The sequence below is a fragment of the Hibiscus syriacus genome, unplaced genomic scaffold (assembly GCF_006381635.1).
Source record: "Hibiscus syriacus cultivar Baekdansim isolate YM2019G1 unplaced genomic scaffold, ASM638163v2 tig00113724_pilon, whole genome shotgun sequence".
Taxonomy (NCBI): Eukaryota; Viridiplantae; Streptophyta; class Magnoliopsida; order Malvales; family Malvaceae; genus Hibiscus; species Hibiscus syriacus.
The window spans coordinates 439217-457440 of NW_024063470.1; the positions used below are offsets into that span (position 1 = coordinate 439217).

At 34.4% G+C, this 18224-nt stretch overlaps 1 protein-coding gene across 1 annotated transcript; it reads right to left on the reverse strand.

Annotated features, from left to right (window-relative positions):
* Nucleotides 1-14029: 14029 nt before the first annotated feature.
* Nucleotides 14030-14841, reverse strand: LOC120187254 (HVA22-like protein e). Its single transcript, XM_039191015.1, has 5 exons — nucleotides 14761-14841; nucleotides 14637-14663; nucleotides 14430-14552; nucleotides 14157-14352; nucleotides 14030-14070 (listed from the first exon to the last, which is right to left on the reverse strand). Exons 1-5 carry the CDS (start codon nucleotides 14805-14807, stop codon nucleotides 14050-14052), a joined length of 414 nt encoding a protein of 137 aa, XP_039046946.1. The 5' UTR covers nucleotides 14808-14841; the 3' UTR covers nucleotides 14030-14049.
* Nucleotides 14842-18224: the final 3383 nt, after the last annotated feature.

Genomic DNA, 18224 nt, shown 5'->3' on the forward strand with positions numbered 1-18224 from the left:
GATCAATTCTTTTAACTTGAAATAGTGAGTAACAGAGTGAGCTTTGGGAAGCTCAGTAATACAGAGCTACCAAGTGATGCTGAAGGACATGCAGATAATATGCAAGCATAATTTTCTTTATTGATTCAGATATCCACAGATTTTTGTGATGAGCTGAGGTCCTATTGATATTTCAAGTAGTAAAAGACGTGAAGCTTACAATTCATAGGGAACATTCAGAGAATCGGGTTCAAGAGATCAAAATAGGGTGTCTAGTATGTTCCCACAAAACCAGTGAAAAGGTACAAATCTTTTTAAAACAATAACAATTTAAAATGTTTTTTTAAAACCATGGCAAAACCCTCCAACCGAACACCAATATGTAGTTCCCCAGAACTGCATCCATAATGTTGAGTTAATCGATCGATGGAATTGGCCAAGAGGGGGGTGAATTGGCAATTAAAAATTTGGTGGAAGCTTTTGCAGAAAATTTAAAGTAATTGCACAACGATTTAGAGTGGTTCGACTTTCTCAACCAAAGTCTACGTCCACTACCTTAACTATCCGCACTAAGGATTTTCCAACAAATTCACTAATTTGTTCTTTCTTTTGAGGCCAAAGAGATAACCTTACAACTCCCTCAAGAATATACCCCAATTCTTGAGAATACTCTTTCTCAAAGAGAATATTACAAATTTGCAAACTTAATGAAAAACCTCATAAGGCAAATGTGTTTGCACAATTCTAGAACAAAGAAAGAACACTTAAGAATAATACAATTGAGCACAATAAGTGTTCTTGAAAGCAAAAATGAATATTGAATGAAATAGGCTTGAAAGTGCTCAAACTTGAGGTTTGATGCTTTCTCTTTGATTCTCTCTTGATTCTTGTTTCTTGTTGTTGATCAATGGATTCTAAGCTTGTTTAAATACTCCTTCAATTGATTCTGAATGTTGGGGATGATTAGTGGAGTCAATAGAGCCGTTTAAGTTTGAAAACAATTAATAAAGATGCTTGGAGCGTGGGGGAATCGATACCCCCTCATAGAGAATCGGTTCATGCAGTGTAAAATTCAAATATTTCGACCGTTAAACAGGGGGAATCGATTCCCTCCGAGCAATCTGTTATTTCTCGGAGCCAAACCATTCAGGGGGAATCGGTACCCCATGGGGGGAATATGTTCTCTCTTGGCAATCTGCCCATTTTGGTTTGATTTTAATTAAGAAATGATTTTTGACTCGAATAAGGCTCGAAATACTTTATAAATTTGTTTAAAAGATTAAGACATATTTTTACACTTGAGTAAGGATTTGAAATAGACATTTGTAAAACTTGGAGTAATGTTTTGATATTCGAATAGATTGATCGAATATATATTTTTGAAAAATGATTAGAAAATCTTGAAATCCAAAATCATTTAATTTGTTATATCGAAACATCAAAATGTTTTCAACAATCTCCCCCTTTTTGATATAACAAAACAGTTTAGTGATTTTAAGAATTTCTAATTGAAAATAAATTTTGAAATCAAGTTTTGAAATTACTCCCCCTTACTTTAACACTTCTCCCCCTTTTTTTTAAATCAAAAGGACCCTAAAGCATTTTAAAACAAGGTTTTGAAAAACATTAGCCATTTGAATTAGAAACTTAAAGCTTAAGCTGCTAAGATCACAATCAAGAGAAGAAGTTAGCCATTAGTTTCATAAACAATATTCATAAACGAAAGTGAAATGGTAAAATTGGTCATATATCTAAAATGATGTAAATGATGCACAAAATTAAAATTTAAGCAAATCCACATATATAGATAAGTTCAAATTATCCAAAAACATCTAAAACATAAAAATCCAACATTCATATCAAATTCAAACATCCAAAAAGCATTCAAAATGTTAAAATAATAAGGTCGAAGCTAAGCAAGAAAATAGGGCCTAATCGTCCATCGGAGGATCAGAAAGAGATAAGTGTGTCCAAATATTGGCCACATCACGTGATAGTGCATCGACCCTCTCGTTCAAAGTGTCGAAACGACGATACATCGTTTCGTTGTTAGCAATCAAATGTGATTCGATGGATGCAAACCTCATATCAAGATTCTCCATAAATGATCGAAAGTATGGAGGCACTTGATCTTCTTGCTGTGCTTGTTCCTCGTACAGCTCCGGCTCATCGTCGGCTTCTTCAACTTCCAGAGGTTACTCACTGGTACGAACCCATAGACCAGTTTCTTAATTTATCTTCCATCCCGATTTTGTTAATGAAAAGAGTTTGATTTGATTTTTGAGTGGAAAAATGGCATCAAGGCCAACCCTAAGCTCGACTTTAGAGAACATATTACTAAGAATACAATCGTAAACTAGAGAAGAACATAGTTTCTTATTAGGAAATAGGTTTAAGGTTTCAATAATTTCGACAAAGATAATCTCAGGTAGGTTTATTTTAAGATTATTTTGGACACAATGTAGCCACCAAAGATCCAAGGCTCGAAGAGTGGAGTATCTGCCTCCGGATGGTCGAAACCACCAAGAGATCATTAAATGAAGGAAACGATCATGGAGATCTAAAACACTCGCACTATCCCTTCTTTTATAAATAGAACCTACCGTTTGTTTTTCATTTTCTAAGCCGTCATTATCTAATCCTAATGCGTTGACAATGTATTCTGGGTCAATATAAAAGAATTTTCCCAGAAGATAGGATCGTATTCCTATGGTTGTGGTTTTAGCCCGATTTTGAACGCAAATGGCATTAGAATTGAATATTCGAATGAGTTGATTATAAACTATTGGTTCAAGTTCGAAGAGTTTATCAAATTTCCACTCTTGTAGGGTAGGAAGATGTCGAAAATGTATGTCTAGCATAACTTGAAGAGATGAGATTCTTTCTTCCCGAATTTCGTAGGATTTAAAGTATTGTGAATACCTAAAGAAGAGATTTTGTCCACAACCTGGTTCATTGAAGCACGAATTATGAATGGTCATATTTGGATCATCGGGATTAGGATTAGGAAATTGTTAGATAGGATAAGGATTTGGAGGTGAGTTTGGTGGTTGGTTTGATCGATTAGAGGATGACCTAGAACGTTTATGAGACATGACTTAAGGGAATCAAAATAGAAAGAGTAATCTGCAATTTTAAACACATGTATGCAATATAATCAATCCCAAAACTCAATTGAGTTTGTAATATTTCAAGGTTCTCTAAAACAATTCTAATAGGCAATTTGAAAAATGAGTTTGAAAAACAAGGTTTGAAAATCAATATATGTATAATTTCTTTTCTTAAAAGCAACCTAATTAAATAAAAAAACAAAAAAATCTGAAAAACAAAACAATAATCAATTTTTTTTAAGAATTTTGAAAATCTCAAAATTCTTAAAAGTCTCGTGTTTTTGATGAAATTAGTTGTAGATTCTTATTCTAAACCAAAATATATGTAATGTTCGATCACTATTTCAACCTAGAACTAATTAAAACTAGCCCTATGTTCAAAATCAATAAAATAGTGAGTTTAGAAAAATTACCTTGAAAATTTTGGATTTTGTGAGAATGTGATGATTTTTGCTCTAGTTTGATGATTCCAACAGGTTTAGGAGATGAAATATGAAGTAATTCCGATTTTTTTTTGATGATTTTGGCAAAAGTATAGATTTAGGGAGAGAAGAGAGGTTGAACGGCGAGAAAGAGAGATAAAGGGTTTTGAGAAAAATAAGGACTTTGGGCGTTTAAATTCCAGACCCCGTGGGGGGTATCGATTCCCTCAAGGGGGTATCGATTCCTCCTGCACTAAAATTCAAAAATCTGTATTTTAAACACTCAAAATGCTAAATTAATTTGCTCTAGTGGTATTGACAACTCATATATTGAAAATTAATCATGTTCAATCAATCAATTTTATCCTTAAACTACATTTGAACATATAATTAATTTTTCACCAAGAATCATAAACTCCCCTAACTAATAGCAAAGAATGCAATCAAAAGTGTTATTTTTATAAGCATTTTCCAAAACTAATTAAAAGTGCTAAACTTATTTTAAACACTAAGTCAAGGTAGGTTGGTCAAACCTAATTCTCTCCTAAGTGTCCAAAATCTTTCTTTATCTAAAGGTTTTGTAAAAATATCTGCTAATTAGTGCAAAGTATCAACAAATTCTAGAACTACATCTTCCTTAGCGACATGGTCTATAATGAAGTGATGTCTAATTTTAATATGCTTAGTTCTAGAGTGTTGGATGGGATTTTTAGTGAGACAAATAGCACTAGTATTGTCACATTTGATAGGAATAATACCTACTTCAATTCTATAATTAAAAAGTTGTTGTTTCATCGATAAAACTTGTGCACAACAACTACCGGCTGAAATGTATTTCGCTCCAATGGTATATAATGCAGCACAATTTTGTTTCTTTGAAAACCAAGAAATCAACATATTTCCAAGGAATTGACAAGTACCGGAGGTGCTTTTCCTATCTAATTTGCATCCTCCATAATCCGCATCAGAGAAAGCATGCAAGCTAAAGCTATAGTATCTAGGATATCAAAGTCCTAAACTAGGAGTGTCCTTAAGGTATCTAAAGATTCTCTTAACAGCTAGTAAATGTGATTCCTTAGGGCATGATTGAAATGTAGCACATAAGCAAACACTAAACATAATGTCCGGTCTACTTGCGGTTAGATAAAGCAAAGAGCCAATCATTGACCTATACAATTTAACATCCACACATTTACCTCCTTCATCTTTGTCAAACTTTGTTAATGAGCTCATTGGAGTTGCATGAGGTTTCTCATTTTCTAGTCCAAACTTCTTGAGCATATATTTGACGTACTTAGCTTGATTGATGAATATGTCATCTTTTCTTTGTTTGATTTAGAGTCCCAAGAAAAATGAGAGCTCCCCCATCATGCTTATCTCGATTTCCCTTTGCATTAGCTTAGAAAATTCTTGACAAAGAACATCATTAGTAGAACCAAATATTTATCATCAACATAAATTTGAACTACTAATAAATCTTTACCTTTATGCTTTAAAAACAATGTAGTGTCAACCTTCCCTTTTGAAAAACCTTTTTCAATTAAAAAGTTTGACAATCTTTCATACCAAGCTCTAGGAGCTTGTTTTAAACCATAAAGAGCTTTTGTCAATTTAAAAATATGATATGGAAATTTTGAATCTTCAAAACCAGGAGGTTGTTCCACATACACTTCTTCTTTTATAAAACCATTTAAAAATACACTTTTAACATTCATTTGATATAATTTGAATTCATTGAAACATGCAAATGCTAATAACATTCTAATTGCTTCCATCCTAGCTACGGGAGCATATGTTTCATCATAGTCTATGCCTTCTTCTTGAGTATAGCCTTGAGCAACAAGTCTAGCCTTGTTTCTCACTATATTACCACTTTCATCAAGCTTATTCCTAAATACCCATCTAGTACCTACAGTAGATTTATTACTAGGCCTTTCAACTAATGTACATACTTTACTTCTCTTAAATTGATTCAACTCTTCTTGCATAGCCATAATCCAATGTTCATCATTTAATGCTTCTTTAATATTCTTAGGCTCTATGTATGAAATAAATGCAACATAATTACATATATTTCTAAGAGAAGAACGAGTTGTTACCCCTTTGGATGGATCACCTATTATTTCACCATCCTTGACATAGTTGTATTCCCTTGGGTAAGATATTTCCCTTACTTCAATGGTTGGATTCTCGAGAAGATCTTGAGTTTCCTTATTTTTCTTTTCTTCCTTTGATGATGGTTCTCCAATGTTATGTACAACTTCATTTATGTTTATAATACCTACATCATCATTCACACAAGAATCCTTCCTCGGAAGGGGATTATCATCGAAAATAACATGTATAGACTCTTCTACAACTACAAATCTTTTATTAAATACTCGATAATCTTTAGAATTTAAGGAATAACCAAAAATATTCCTTCATCGCTTTTAGCATCAAATTTGCCAAGATTGTCTTTACCGTTGTTTAAAACAAAAAAATTAAATCCAAAAGGATGAAAATAGCTAATGTTAGACTTTTTGTTTTTAAAAAGTTCATATGGAGTTTTCTTCAAATTAGGCCTAATCATTACTCGATTAATAACATAACAAGCGGTATTTATGGCTTCTGCCCAAACGTATTTTGGCAAATTGTTTTCACAAAGCATGGTTCTAGCCATTTCTTCTAAAGTTCGATTTTTCCTCTCAACAACTCCATTTTGTTGAGGGGTTCTAGGTGCTGAAAAATTATGGCTAATACCGTTAGAATTACAAAATTCAGTAAATCCAAGATTTTCAAGTTCAGTTCCATGATCACTCCTAACACTAGTTATAGAGTAACCTTTTTCGTTTTGGATTACTTTTGAAAACGTGATGAATTTTTCTAATGCTTCATCTTTAGTACTTAAGAATAGAACCCAAGTATATCTAGAATAGTCATCTACCAATACAAATGCATATTGTTTTCCACCCAAGCTAGTAGTTCTACATGGCCTAAAGAGACCTAAATGGATCAATTGTAATACTCTACTACTGGATACGTCATTAATAGATTTAAAAGAAACTTTTGTTTTCCTTTAGCATAAGCATCACAGATTTTATCATTATCAAATTTCAGTTTTGACAACCCTCTTACTAAGTCTCATTGAATTAACCATTGCAAAACACTCATACTAGCATGTCCTATTCTCCTATGCCATAACCAACTATCATGCTCATCTTTAGCAACTAGGCATAAATTAATCATATCTATGGAATCTAAATGCACCATGTAAATGTTTCATATTCTATAACCAACAAGCATAATTCGATTAGATGCAATGTCAATGACTTTACAACCATTAATATCAAACATTACATTGAACCCCTTATCGTACAATTGACTAATACCCAATAGATTATACTTTAATCTATTCACATATAAAACATTCTTAATTTGTATGGAAGAGGTATTACCTATAATGCCTATACCTTCAATGTGACCTTTTGAGTTATCACCAAAAGTCACCTCTCCTCCATTTTTGGAGTTGAGTTCTATGAACCGGCTTTTGTCTCCGGTCATGTGTCTTAAGCATCCACTATCAAGGTACCATTAGTTTGAATTTATTTGTCGTGCCTTGTAGCAATGCTCCTTTTCCTACAAACATAGATTAATTTTTTATTTTTGGTACCCAAATTCTTTTGGGTCCATATTCATTAGTTTCCAAAATCCTAGTCTCCTTAGGTATCCATTTGTGTAGGATATCCTTATTTTTAGTAATAATGAGTTATTTAGGAACCCATATACTTCTAACGATTTTTCCATTAGAGGTTCTTCGGTGACCTCTATGATTGTAGTTTTTAAAACTATTTCTAACAAAGTTGGATTTTGAATTTTCTCCATTTTCAAAACGTTTTGTTCCAACTTTATCAAAAGAAGCTTTAAAGATCATCAATTTTCTTTTGAAACTCTTCTAGATTGATTTGTAAATTTTTTTATTTTACTTTCAAGATCATTGTTGGTCTTGAATATGAGATTATTTTCATTTTTCAATTTTGAAATATCATTTTTATACTTTAAAAATAATTTCTCATAATCCAAAGCCAACCCATTATATTCCTCTAATAGCTCATCAAACGAATAATCTTAAAAATTAAATGAGCTAGAGGTCACCTGAGAATCTTCCCCGAATGCCATCAAGCACAAGTTTGCTACTTCTTGTTCCTCTTCATCGGAACCTTCTTCATCGCTCCATGTAGCCACGCGAGCCTTGTGTTTATTCTTTGATTGACCTTTTTTTCTTCAATTGTAGGCAATCATATTTGACATGCCTCGGCTTTTTGTATTCATAGCAAATGATCGGGTCCTTCTCTTTTGGTTCATTCTTGAAGCCTTCATTTTGTTTGAATTTTCTTCCTCGATTTGGCCTCATTAATTTTTTGAACCGTTTGGCAAACAATGTCATTTCCTCGTCATCTTCATCTTCATCCGAATCACTCTCATCCTTTGTTGATTTGAGAGCAACTCCCACGTTCTTCTTCTTCTCCGTCTCCTTCTTTGGCTCGTCTCTTTTCTCGAGGTCTTTCTATTCTTTAAGCATCATTTCATGTGTGAGGAGAGAGCCAATAAGCTATCGAGATTCAATGATTTTAAGTTTTTAGCCTCGATGATCGTCGTTTTCTTTGATTGCCAAGCTTTTGGAAGAAAGTAAACTAACTTCCTTACAAGCTTGTCATTTGGAATGATTTCTCCATATGATTTGAGACTATTGACAATCGTGAAGAATCTATCCGTCATAGCTTTGACAACTTCATCTGGTTTCATCCTGAAATTTTTCATAGCTATGAGTTAGAAGACTAATTTTAGATTCTTTTACCTCGTTTGTACCTTCATAAGTGACTTGTAGTTTGTCTCATATCTCCTTGACGGTTGTACAAGATGAAACTCTTCCGTATTCATCCGGTCCAAGAGCGCAAAAGATAATATGGATGGCTTTGGAGTTGAGCTGGAACATTCTTGTCTCTCCTTCACTCCACAATCTTGGATGGGTGGAAGGTTTGATGTATCCGTATTCTATAATATTTCATGCTCCCATGTCACTTTCTTGAATGAAATACATCATCATATTCTTCCAATAAGCATAATTAGCTCTATTGAATAAAATAATCTTGTTGATGACATTTAATTGAGAACGAAGTCAGAGTTTGAAGCACCAACCATTGATGACTTGAATATCGATTTAACTCTTCCCGAATCGACTCAAGAGGCAATTAAACCTTCAAATGAGTAAGGCTATGATACCAATTGTTGAGTTAATCGATTGATAGAATTGGCCTAGAGGGGGGTGAATTGGTAATTAAAAATTTGGTGAAAGCTTTTACAGAAAATTTAAAGTAATTGCACAGCGATTTAGAGTGGTTCGACTTTCTCAACCAAAGTCTACGTCCACTACCTTAGCTATCCACACTAAGGATTTTCCAACAAATTCACTAATTTGTTCTTTCTTTTGAGGCCAAAGAGATAACCTTACAACTCCCTCAAGAATACACCCCAATTCTTGAGAACACTCTTTCTCAAAGAGAATATTACAAATTTACAAACTTAATGAAAAACCTCACAAGGCAAATGTGTTTGCACAATTCTAGAACAAAGAAAGAACACTCAAGAATAATACAATTGAGCACAATAAGTGTTCTTGAAAGCAAAAATGAATATTGAATGAAATAGGCTTGAAAGTGCTCAAACTTGAGGTTTGATACTTTCTCTTTGATTCTCTCTTGATTCTTGTTGATTGTTGTTTCTTGTTGTTGATCAATGGCTTCTAAGCTTTTTTAAATATTCCTTCAATTGATTCTGAACGTTGGGGATGATTAGTGGAGTCAATAGAGTCATTTAAGTGTGAAAACAATTAATAAAACTGCTTAGAGTGTGGGGGGAATCGATACCTCCTCATAGGGAATCGGTTCCTGCAGTGTAAAATTTAAATATTTCAACCGTTAAACAGGGGGAATCGGTACCCCCTGGGGGGAAATCGGTTCCCTTCGAGCAATCTATTATTTCTCAGAGCCAAACCATTCAAGGGGGAATCGGTACCCCCTGAGGGGGAATTGGTTCCCTCTTGGCAATTTGCCCATTTTGGTTTGATTTTAATTAAGAAAAGATTTTTGACTCGACTAAGGCTCGAAATACTTTGTAAATTTATTTAAAATATTAAGACATATTTTTACACTTGAATAAGGATTTGAAATAGACATTTGTAAAACTTGGAGTAATGTTTTGATATTTGAATAGATTGATAGAATATATATTTTTTAAAAATGATTAGAAAATCTTGAAATCCAATATCATTTAATTTGTTATATCGAAACATCAAAATGTTTTCAACACATAAGGACTTACCCGAGGCCCCCTTGGGCTTAGGTGCTAATCTAAGGGAACACCTTGGGTCCATAAGGTCTTATCCTAGCTGAAGTGTAGGTGCACACCTGAGGGGAGTGCCCTCAGGCCCATAAGGACTTACCCAATGCACACAGCAGAGGTGCAACACTAAGGGAGTACCTTAGGGTCCATAAGGTTTTACCACTAGTCCCATTAGGCCTAGGAGCCCACCCAAGGGTTACCTTAGATCCGTAAGGAATTACCAGCTCGATCAGTCTGAACCTATATAAGGAATTACCAGTTTGACCAAGCTGAACCTGTAGAAACTTTATACCAGATCCCATAGTACCCCGAAGAAAACTAGTTTTCGGATAATTTATTATGGAAGCAGAGAAATCAGAGTTCACACATAGCAATTCAGTATGAACAATATCCAGAGATCATGAATTAGACAGGCAGACTTAAAACTTCAGTAACTCAAAAATCTCGGTAAAACATATTTCAGATCAGATAAAACAATCATATAACACATAGGGAACACATTAGAAGATCCATTTATTTTCTGAAAGTACTTATTAGTTATCAAGTAGGGAGACAAGAAACTTATGTAAACTGATTAAATTAAGAAATGAGATCCCTATAAAAAGGTTTGATAGATGATAGATTCATCAGTTATTCGGGACATGATTTATCAAGATCATAAAGTATTCAAATATTTTTCGGAGGCACTGTGTAATCAGAAACGTATTTAGAATCCTTTTCATTAAAGTTACTTGTGATTCAGATATGACAGGAGTGATTCCACAATTTAGGAAATCAGGGGTATTTCGGATATTAGGGTTTTGGAGAATTCTTAGTAATTTGATCTAATAAGGGAGAAACGATGATTCATGGTATTTAAGATTCGTGACGATTTATCAGAATATCGAGTTAACTCAAAATAAACAAATCCCAGCATTGTGATACCTATCAATCGGTCAAATCGTTGCACTTTAAGGGTATTCGCACTTTAATACTAACAACTCTTGTCGAACTGATAATCTTCATAATCATTGTTGAATGGATCTTAGGGAGACGAACATGTATTCAAATGGTATTTATTTCATTTTTATATTATAATGATATCAAGAAATGTTGACGTGTATGATTCGTGGTTCAAAACCCTTATAGACGATACAACATATAAGATTATCAGTGTTACCAGACTTATCCAAATTATTCACTTAATTTTAGGTCTTTGAGGGTACTTAGGTCATTTAGTAGTCAAGTTATCCCGGTCACTTCGGAGTTGCTAGATTAATTCAGTTGTTTCCACAATTTGGATATATACAATACTTCCACTTAGTTCAACTTGGTCATATAATATAGTCATTTTACACTTCAGGGGCAATTTTTTGATTTCATAATCAGAAAATTTCGGTATTAAAGTTATTAATGAGGATAAATAAAATTTATAGATTCTGAGGTTATTTGTTTTTCCGGATAATTGCTTAATTTGAAACCATTCTTATCAGTCTTCTTGTGTCTATGTAGGTAGTCTGAGCCTTATTCAATTTATTTTATTTTATTTCACAATCGGACCTAGTTTAGAATTTTTAACTACACACATGTAACCACATATGTACTCAACCATGCATTTACCAATACCAACATGTTCTATACAACATCCATAAGGTAGTAATGTATTACCTCGATCTACGAGTCATATCAATCGGCCGATTAAACTTCATTCGATCACCCTTGAAATTTAATTCTACGTCTCATAATGTCTCGGATACATGGAAAAACCAATTCCATTAGAAAGGGAACTTAAACGTAAAAATTTGTATTGAATCGAGAGATAAAATGCCGAAAAATAGCTTACTGGGATTTAATTTGGCAAAACAGACTTTGGATTCAGGCTTAGGACGTCGAAAAACATAAAATAAGATTTGTTTGAAAAAGTTAACTTTTTGGTCAAAGTCAATGGTCAACGAGTTGACTCGGCTTCTGGAAGAATCAGCTAGACGACAAGCCCCATGCGCAACGGTGGTGCATGGCAGTACGTGCGATGGGCAAAGGGAATAGAAATAATGGTCGACCACTCCTTAAGCCTTCAATTACTAAAAGAAACTAATTTCAAGTGAATTATCCAACTACAATAACATGATCAAACGGAGAAGAAAATCGAAAAGCTTACCCGCGATCGCTAGTGATAGAACGACGGTGAGGCGATACTATTTGATGGGTTTTGTTCGGACATGGATGGGGAGGCCAGTTGTGAGGGAAGTGAGGTGAACGACCGACGGGATCACTTTTGATCATCGATAAACAGTGGTGAGGCTTGGGGTTTACCGTCGAACCTTCATCGGTTTATCTACAGCAAACGGCAGGGCCAAACGGAATAAGGGTGGTTGGGTTTTGATTGGGACTGGACAAATAGTCCAACGATGGTGGCAGTGAGGTCACCGAACGCCTATAGTTGCCGAAATTAGAGGAAAAAACTTCAGTGGTTTAGGTTCTCCGACGAAATTTTGAACGTCAATTTGTATCGAACGGTAGTGTTTTATATTTTGGGGTTAGAGGGGTTTTGATTACTGACCGATGGGGAGTCGAATGCAGGTAGCGACGTGCTCTACGGTGGCTGGACAACGAGGGTTCGATAAGGGCCGATGGGTGAGTTAGGGATTGAGATTTTTTTCCAATTTGGAGATTTTTGGGGGTGAACCGGGTTTATTTTTCATTGACCAAAAAATGGTAAAATTCAAGGTTAACTTCCTGAACTTTCCACAGGTTCTAAAATCGTGTTGTAACTTTTAAAAATTTATAATTTGGTCCTCATCTTTTCCCTTGTAACAACTTTAATTCGATACTTTAAATTAATAAAATCTAGCCTCTAAATTGGGGTGTGACATGTTGTGTTGTAATAGTTTTGATTCGTGTAATATGTTCTTGGATCAACTATGAACCTTGACAATGTAACACCCTGACCGAAAAGATTCAATAGAATATGAGCGTTTAATATTTGGGTCACTAAAGTGATCCCACAAAATTTAATTTGAAAACACATTTAAAATAACATTTTAAGTAACTAAAATAAAATCATATAACATATAATTTGAGTTCGAAGTATGATTACAAAAGTTAAGCTCAACTTTAAAATAACTTTATAAAAATAGTATCTAAAATATAATAAATAAGTTCACATACCAAAATCACTAAGTAAGAGTTCTACAATAATACACGTCCAATTAAAATGATGGGATGATACTCAAGTAGAAAGTTGTTACTCAAGTAGAACAAATTACAGATTGACCTTACATTTAGTCTAGTTGATTATCCTTAACACATGGATGAATGGGAGATGGTTGTTGGCGGTAGGGATGACTCATGTTAAGTTCGCCATAGATTTTGTTGAGAGAATGGCGTGATAGAGCATGACGAGACGTCTAAAATGATGACCGATTGTGATTAAAGATAGGTTTTGAGTGATGAAAGGGTAGTTGTTCGAGTTGAGATAATGAATTCGTATGAAACAGAGATCGAATTTTGACTTAAAAAGTTAAAATAAAATAAAATGATCTAACAATGTTAATGATTACCGATGACAATGATCATGACAAATGATTGGCGAAATCTGAGTTTACATCTACTTGACTTCAACAATAATAAAAAAAGGTCAAATATGTATAAAATTAGAAAGATAAATGATTGAATGATCAACATATGAAGAGTTCAAAAATTTAGTAACTAAATTAAAAATAAATAAATTTTAGTGGGAAAAAAACTAGACGTGGTTGAGGGCTTTGGTCCTAGTTTGGGGTCACACTAACATTGTCTTTTGCACCTTTTTGTTTTGTGGTCCCTTCTTCCTCGGTCAAAAAGTTTAGGATTGTTCTCTCCTTTTTTTTCAAACGAAATAAAGGAATCCCACCGGCCACCAGAGATAAGCATGAAGATTAGACAAAAAGGGGTATCTGATGTTTACCCATCAACCGAGTTACCGATTCGGGACTTAAAACAGTGGATTATTGCAAAGATATTCAGTTTCCTTTTTTCTTCCCATAATCATCGCATTACTAATCATTACAACATTTACTCAAAGAACTGAATCCCATAAACTTGAACAAAGGGCAACCATTTACAGCCACAACCAAAGCTTCAAGCATGAAACAAGCTAAGGTAACACAAATATCCAACAACCAAGTACCATTTTTCTCTCAGTAAGCCTCATGCTCCCCCCGCAATTTGTTTCAACAAATTTCGAATAAATTTTAGCTACTAATGTCGAATACAAATTTGGTTTTGACATACTAGTATATCATACTTTCTTGGGGACGATGAACTGCACAAATTTCTTCTTGCCCTTTCCATCAGGAGAAGTGTGATGATGGCCTCTCAAAAACCCATACTTAATCATTTGTTCCCTCACAAATCTTTCGTATATGAAAGCGGCCCCCCTAAACTGTGGTAAAACCAGCCATGCCAAGAACAATAGCTTCACTGGGTACCAAATAGGTATCCTGCAATTTCCATTTATATTTATATTGTGTTACCTTGCTTTAGTTTTTAACAGAAAAAAAAGACGTAAAATTGTTACCATTCCAAGACTGATTGAAACAACATCTCTGTTAAAGTGAGCAATGAATATAGGATCCAATAAGCAAGCCACTGTTCATCATCTTCCTTGTCTGGACTCTCTATTGCTATAATCGATGCATATCTAAAAGGGAAAAGAAATTAACTAAAGAAAATTATAAAATGATTTAACAAAATCCAACAACAGAGAGGCCAGTTTCTTTCTTACAATGGATACGGCAACATCACCACAGGCCTGCAAACATTACAAAGTAAGAAAGAAAAACACAGTTTAATTCATCAAAAGCAAAGAAAAACAAGAAATGGGTAATAAAATAGGATGAGAAATATACCCCGCTAATGAATGAAGGTTTGAGAGCAAAGTCCAGAAACGACCCATAAGGAAAGTGTGTGCGAAGATAGAAGAATGAGAGAACGGTTGTGTTTGTTGTTGGTTGAAACCAGAAGACGAGGATTTTACAGACAGAGGCATGTGGGGATAGGGTACCAGGTGGCAAGAAGAGAAGGGGTATAGGGTTCTGACTTGGACGTGTGGAAATAGATTAAGCACCGTCCTAAAGACATTTAATGATCACTAATCCTATGATCCAATTAAAACTCTCTTTTTTCCTTTTATTATGCATTTGTTAAAAGTTTATTGGAATTAAGTGATGGATCCAAATGTATTGTCTCTTCCTTCCTTACTTGGAGTCTGTGGGTCACGCAGTTCCGTATTTGTTAATGTTGGAGTTTACGATGAGAATGAAGCAAACCAGGAAGCTTGCAGCTGCAAGTATACATTCAAGTTGGTTTCATTTCGGGGTAATTCTCACGAGCCTACTTAGAAAAACAAATTACAAGTCAAATTTGAATTACAAACTTTTATAAAATTTTAAGGATAAATTATATATTTAGTCATCCAATTGTTTTTAAGATTTTATTTTAATCATTTAATTATTTTCAAAACTATATCTAACATTCTATTTTGGTTATCCGTCATTAAAAAATAATGAAATTGCTAACGTGATCATTTTTATTTTTCTTCAATAATGATATGACATTAACTTATGATGATATGTCAAAATCATCATTAATTTTTTAAGAGAAAATAACCTCAGTGACCAAAAATACCTTATAATATACGATTTTAACCAACTTTTTTTGGATTTGCCAAAATGATCAACTAAATCGCAATGCGATCGATAATTCGCAACGCTATCTCCGGTATCGCAAATCAGTTTCCAGATTCGCAACGCGATTTTGACTATCGCATTGCGATTTCCCAAATTCGCGTTGCGATTTTCCTAATTCGCAATGCGAATACGTAAATCGCAACGCGAATTTGGAAAATCGCAATGCGATTACGTAAATCGCAATGCGAATACGTAAATCGCAATGCGAATCTGTAAATCGCAACGAGATTCTGACTATCGCAATACTGAATTTCAAATTCGCAACTCGATTTCTGAATTCGCAACAGGTTTTATTTTCGCAACACAAATGTTTTGGGTATATAACTACGCAGCAGCAGCAACTCATAACCTAAATCCCTAAATCGCAACTCATTCCATCTCCATCTATCACTCTCTCCGGCGACATCCGTTCCTATATCCAACAACATCCTTCCCCATCCGGCAACATGTTTTAGTTTCGCAGCTCGTTTGTTTAGTAAATTAATTTACAATAATGAAATCATCTAATGTTGATCATGTTTGGATAGATTTGTGTTTTGGAGGGTCATGGGAGAATGTTCATGGTGTTTTACAATATATGCATTTACCCATGAATCTTCAACTAAAATTGTCATTAAAAAAGTTAACTTATGAAACTCTAATGTTACGTGTTGCAAATAAATTGAATTTAGAGCCCCTAAGTGGATTTAGGCTATCTTATCAGAGAAATAGTAAAGTTTATATTGTTAACCGATAATGAAGATGTTGAACGATTCATTGCTTACATTAGTGTTTCAAGTGATGATGTTACATTGTATGTTGTTGAACCTAGAAGTAGTGAAGTTAGGTCAGTAGCGGGTAGTAATCAACTAAGTTTTTCAACCCCAGTTTATGGTGCTCAAAATTTAATGGTTCCACCACAATTTCATCACCAAGCAAATATTGTTTCACCACATTTCCAATACCAAACACAATCTCAAAACCCACAACCTTTCCCTAATCCAAATCCCAATCAACTTTCAGCACCAAATTCCAATTTTCGTATTGACCAGTTAGACGATGATGAGCCAACAGAAAAAATTGTGAGTACTAGTCAGTATTCGAAATTTGATCTTGGTCAATACCTGGACTTTGATCTTCGTCAATACTCGGATTTTGATGATTTTTCAGAAGAAGAAACAGACCCTGCATGTAATGATTTTGATATTAGTCAATACCCGAATTTTGATGATGAAACAGCCGTTGCCGAGGAAGATGTTGTTGATGATAATGAGGAGGAAGTTACGACTGTAAATGAACATGTTGAACATCCATTCTGTAATTCATATAACACTGAAGAAGAAAAAGAAGAAGAAGAAATCCCCAAAGAAAAGTCCCCGAAGAAAATGCCACGGGAGTATAACTGGAATATGCCAGAATTACTTCAGATACCGGAAGAAGAGTTGGTAAAGATAGCAGTTGATTGTTACACAAAAATTATTCGTATCAAGAAAGATGATTGTTTTGATACAAAGGAAGACTTGAAGATAGCTTTGTATACGAAATGTGTGGAAGATGGCTATCAACTAAAAGTTAACAAATCAAGCAAAGATCGTTTCGAAACAAGGTGTATGATTGACAAAAACTGTATGTGGCGTATGATTGCAAAGAGGATAAAAGATTGTGAAATGTTTCAAGTTAGGAATTTTATTGATAAACATACATGTTCAAGAACCCAAGTTTTTCCTCACCATAGACAGGAAAACAAAAAGGTGTTGGGTGGTTTTCTGGCTGAGTTAATGTTTTTGAATGGTAGGGTATATCGGGGACATGAAATTATGACTGACATGAATGCTCGGTTCAAGATTAGTATCTCATATTCTCAAGCTTGGAGAGCCAAATGTTATGCCTTGGAATTGTTGAGGGGGTCGCCAGAAGCATCGTTTGCCCAACTACCGGCTTATTGTCACAATTTAAAGCCGAAAAATCCTGGGTCGGTAACTCATATCAAAACATATAGAGATGGACGCTTTGAGTTGCTGTTTATCGCCATTGGTGCTGCGGTTAGTAAATCAATATAATTTTGTTGACTCATTTTTGTTAGTTACATGCATTTCACATTTAAATGATTATATTTCTTGTGTATATGATTTTGTAGATTCGTTCGTTTATTAATTGAATGCGCCCAGTTATTATAGTTGACGGAGCACATTTAAAAGGTCGATACCTTGGAGTAAACTTATTAGCAGTAGCCATGGATGCTAACAATGGGATATTGTCAATAGCTTACGGGGTTGGCAAATCTGAAACCTCTGATTCATGGACATGGTTTATGGGGCATCTTAGGGATTGTATAGGTCCTATTAGCAACCTGACAATCATATCCGATAGGGCAAACTCAATTGACAACGCTGTTAGAAGGTGTTTCCCAGATGCTTTTCATGGACTTTGTGGTGTTCATTTGTATAGAAATCTAAAATCAATGTCTGTTGGTATAAAAAATCACAAATGGACATACTGGAAGGCTGTAAAAGCTTATCGGGAAGTGGATTTTAATAAGCATATAAACTGTTTAAGACGTGTTTTGCCTCAGTGTGCTCAAACACTAGAAGATGTCGGGTTTGAAAGATGGTCAAGAGTACATCAACTTGGAGCAAGATATGGTT

Coding starts and splice junctions, on each gene's coding strand:
- LOC120187254 (XM_039191015.1), bottom strand. CDS start 14,807: ATGGGTCGTTTCTGGACTTTGCTCTCAAACCTTCATTCATTAGCGGG. Junction 14,664..14,760: donor AACCTTCATTCATTAGCGGG/GTATATTTCTCA, acceptor TAATGTTTGCAG/GCCTGTGGTGATGTTGCCGT. Junction 14,553..14,636: donor GTGATGTTGCCGTATCCATT/GTAAGAAAGAAA, acceptor TTTCCCTTTTAG/ATATGCATCGATTATAGCAA.